The sequence below is a fragment of the Bidens hawaiensis genome, unplaced genomic scaffold (genome assembly GCF_021521415.1).
Source record: "Bidens hawaiensis isolate Kalapana, Puna unplaced genomic scaffold, B.hawaiensis_p1.1 tig00017259_1, whole genome shotgun sequence".
Taxonomy (NCBI): Eukaryota; Viridiplantae; Streptophyta; class Magnoliopsida; order Asterales; family Asteraceae; genus Bidens; species Bidens hawaiensis.
In genome coordinates, this window is record NW_027492617.1 from 72588 (window position 1) to 76007 (window position 3420).

The following is a 3420-nucleotide window of genomic DNA, read 5'->3' on the forward strand; positions in this document are numbered from 1 at the left end:
AAAATGTTTATTTTCAAATTTATTTGGTATTAGATCGGTGATATTATAATCCTACTATAATCAATCCAAGCAATCACAATAGCAAATAATAATAATATGTAAATCCTTATGCCCAAAAGGTGATCGGTCTCGCTAGAGCCAATTAGGGAGACCGATCGGGTCAAGGGGTTCACAACACAAAACAACCACAAGGATGATCTTCTTCGTGAATCCCGTCATCTTGTCTGAACTCCCACTAACTCCAAGAAATCCTTGAGCTCGTCCTCGGTTATCTTCGCGTCTTCTTAATTACAAATTTATAAACTAACAATTATTTGCCCTATTACAAATTTGAACCATCTTTATGGCCAAAAGAAAACCGAAAAATAAATAATAACCGTTTACAACTTTTGAAGCAACCATATGGCCAAAACAAGCTCAAACACCAAACACAACCAAACAAACATAGGTCGGGGCCGGATTTACATATTCAAAATAAACGAATTTCGGGTCGTTTTGACTTGGTCCAATAAAATAAACAAAACTTTGACCAACTCAAAATCACCCGAAAATAAATCTAGATCAATAAACTTTAAACGATTTAAAGTTTAAGATGTAGATCCGGTTTTAAACGAACCGAAATCGACTCGTACATTGTAACCGCGGCTCTGATACCACTGTTGGGTTTCAACGGTGGTTCGGAACGAAACCGGTCAATATATTTTTAACCTGTTTTATATAAAAGGTTCGTTTCATATATATTTAATCAATATTAACATATATACACATAAACGAACAAGAAACGCAGCGGATAAATAAACGATTAACACGAACCATAACCGAAACCCAAAAGCCGGATCCGATTACAACTTTATACGAGTACGATTTAAACAATAATAAACAACCATAGATTAGTTTGTCGATATACCTCGGTTATCAAAACCGGGAAGACACCAAAGGCTAACGAGATGAGCTAGATGATACAATCAAAGAAAACAAGCAAATCCGGCGACGACAGCGACCAGCGACGGCGGCGGCGGATTCCGGCGGGTGCTGTGGTAACGGCTATTGGCGTTGGACAGTAGCGAACAGCAATGGACAGCAGCGAACAGCAACCAAACGACCTTACTGGAACCAGAAAGCTTCTCCGGCGACGACAGGAACTGACGGCGGCGGCTGCAGTTTTCCGGCGGTCAACAGTAGAAGACGGGAACAGCTGTGCAGCAAGTGGTTGAGCTGCGGTGATGTTGTTGTTGTACTTATGACCTCCGGTGAAGCTTATAATGGCTGCAAGGGGTGGTCACGTTTTTCCGGCGGCCGGAAAAACGCGCTGGCGATGGTGGCGGCTGGAATATATATATTTTATATAACAATGTTAAGAAAAATACAATAAGAAAGCCTCTTAATACAACGGGCATAATAAACGTGGTGTTGGTACTGCAACAAGTCGTATTGCCTTTGGAGCGGTGAGTCCAAACACATCCTCCATATCAATTTCACTCGGTTTCATTTCGTCGGGCAACTCCCACGTGAAACTGTGAAGGAGATGGACCAGCGCCATCTCCATCGCGTATAACCCAAGTGGCATTCCAGGACATGACCTTCGACCCGAACCAAAAGGTAGGAACTCATAGTTACTTCCCTTAAATTCTGGGACCCCATTTTGCAAAAAACGAGATGGATTGAAAGCATCCAGATCTTCCCAAGAGTTCTTATCACGATTGATGGCGTATACGTTGACCATGACACGCGCTCCTTTAGGGATGTGGTAGCCCATAACCGTTGTGTCCGAAGATGATTTGTGGAGAACAACTGGAATTGGAGGGTGTAGGCGAAGTGTCTCTTTGATGACACACTTGAAGTAGGTCAACTTCTCTAAGTCATCCTCTTTGACCCGGCAGTCAAGGCCGACAACATTAGTCAACTCTTGTTGGACGCGCTTCAGTTCTTCGGGTGTACGCATTAGCTCGGTCATTGCCCATTCTATTGCGGATGCCACCGTCTCAGTACCGCCAAACATTACATCCTAGAAAAAAAAACGCATTAAATCTTAGTCATATGTTTATTACATGTATATTCAGATCAAATATATTTGAACAAAATTTGTTACCATAATCATGGCTTTTATATTATCTCGGGTTAACATGACCGCATTGTGCAAATCCTCGGCTTCGTTGCCTTTTCTTTCCTCGCTATAAAACGCTAACATCTCATCAACCATATCGTCACCCACATTTTTATCATCGATTTTCTTCTCCTTCCTCAAATGATCGTCGATGATTTTATCAATGAAATGGTCTAAAGCGGCTCGAGCAGCAGGTAAACGGGTATTCAACCCATCCGGGTCAATGAAGCCTAGCCATGGAATAAAGTCAGCCAACTTAAATGCACCAAAAAGCTTTGTGTATTCTTGTAGGATGCCAATAAATTCCTCTTTTCTTTCACGGGAAATCGACCCAAAAGCCGCCCGATAGATAATATCATGGGTCAACCCGAATACAAGGTCGCCTACATTTACTGGCAAACCTGAGTTTACCGTGGTGGATTTCACCATGGAATCCACCTCATCACAGACAGAATCCCAGGATTCTGCCCGTTTACGGCTGAGCAACTTCATGACACTCAACTTCCGCATCTGTCGCCAAAAGGGGCCGTAGTCTGAAAATGCCATATCGGCTCGGTTGTAAGTCAGATAAGTTATGGCAATGGTGGCCCTACAGTTGGCAAATATGTGATCTTGGACTTGAAGTATTTGTCGAGCCATCTCCGGTGACGACACTACAACTATGTGGATGAATCCCATCTTGAGATGGAAAATGCTGCCGTATTTTTCAGCTAAGCGGGCTAAGCCACGTTGGGCGAGTTGGTCCGACATCAACATGTTGCCAATGACCGGCCACCCCTTTGGGCCTGGCGGGAGGGGTTTCCGGCGGATCCAGACGAGAAAGAAGACAATTAAGAAAGAGATTAGAGCGTAGATTTGGATTGAATCCATATTTGTGTAAGTTGTTGAATGGTTGCTCCTAAGGAGAGATATATGGGTGTGCATATATGCAGTTTGATTCATTCTAATTATATACTTTTAGATTAATTAAAATATTATCACGTGGTTAATTTTTAACCAATATGTCTTAATATTTTTATTAAAAGATCGCTTATGAAGATTTCATTCTTATTGATGAAAAAGGTGATAGAAAGTTGATTGCAACGTACGTCAAAGCATGCACACCATCGAGGAAACCGTTAGTCAGTAGTTTTGAATAAGTATGGCTATATCACTCTTAACGTCCCATTAAAAAAATGTCATTTCAATTTGAATCTGAACCTTGCCATTGTAAATATGAACGTACCCATGACTCCATGAGCAAGAAATTATGCATAATTGTAGGAGCTAGAAAAAAATCATTAAGCAATAGTTAATTTTTCTACCACAATTAACAC

At 41.5% G+C, this 3420-nt stretch overlaps 1 protein-coding gene across 1 annotated transcript; it reads right to left on the reverse strand.

The window, feature by feature from the left end:
- Positions 1 to 1381: 1381 nt before the first annotated feature.
- LOC143553514 (cytochrome P450 84A1-like) lies at positions 1382 to 3083 on the reverse strand. The gene is made up of 2 exons (XM_077043502.1): positions 2090 to 3083; positions 1382 to 2005 (listed from the first exon to the last, which is right to left on the reverse strand). Exons 1-2 carry the CDS (start codon positions 3044 to 3046, stop codon positions 1382 to 1384), a joined length of 1581 nt encoding a protein of 526 aa, XP_076899617.1. The 5' UTR covers positions 3047 to 3083.
- Positions 3084 to 3420: the final 337 nt, after the last annotated feature.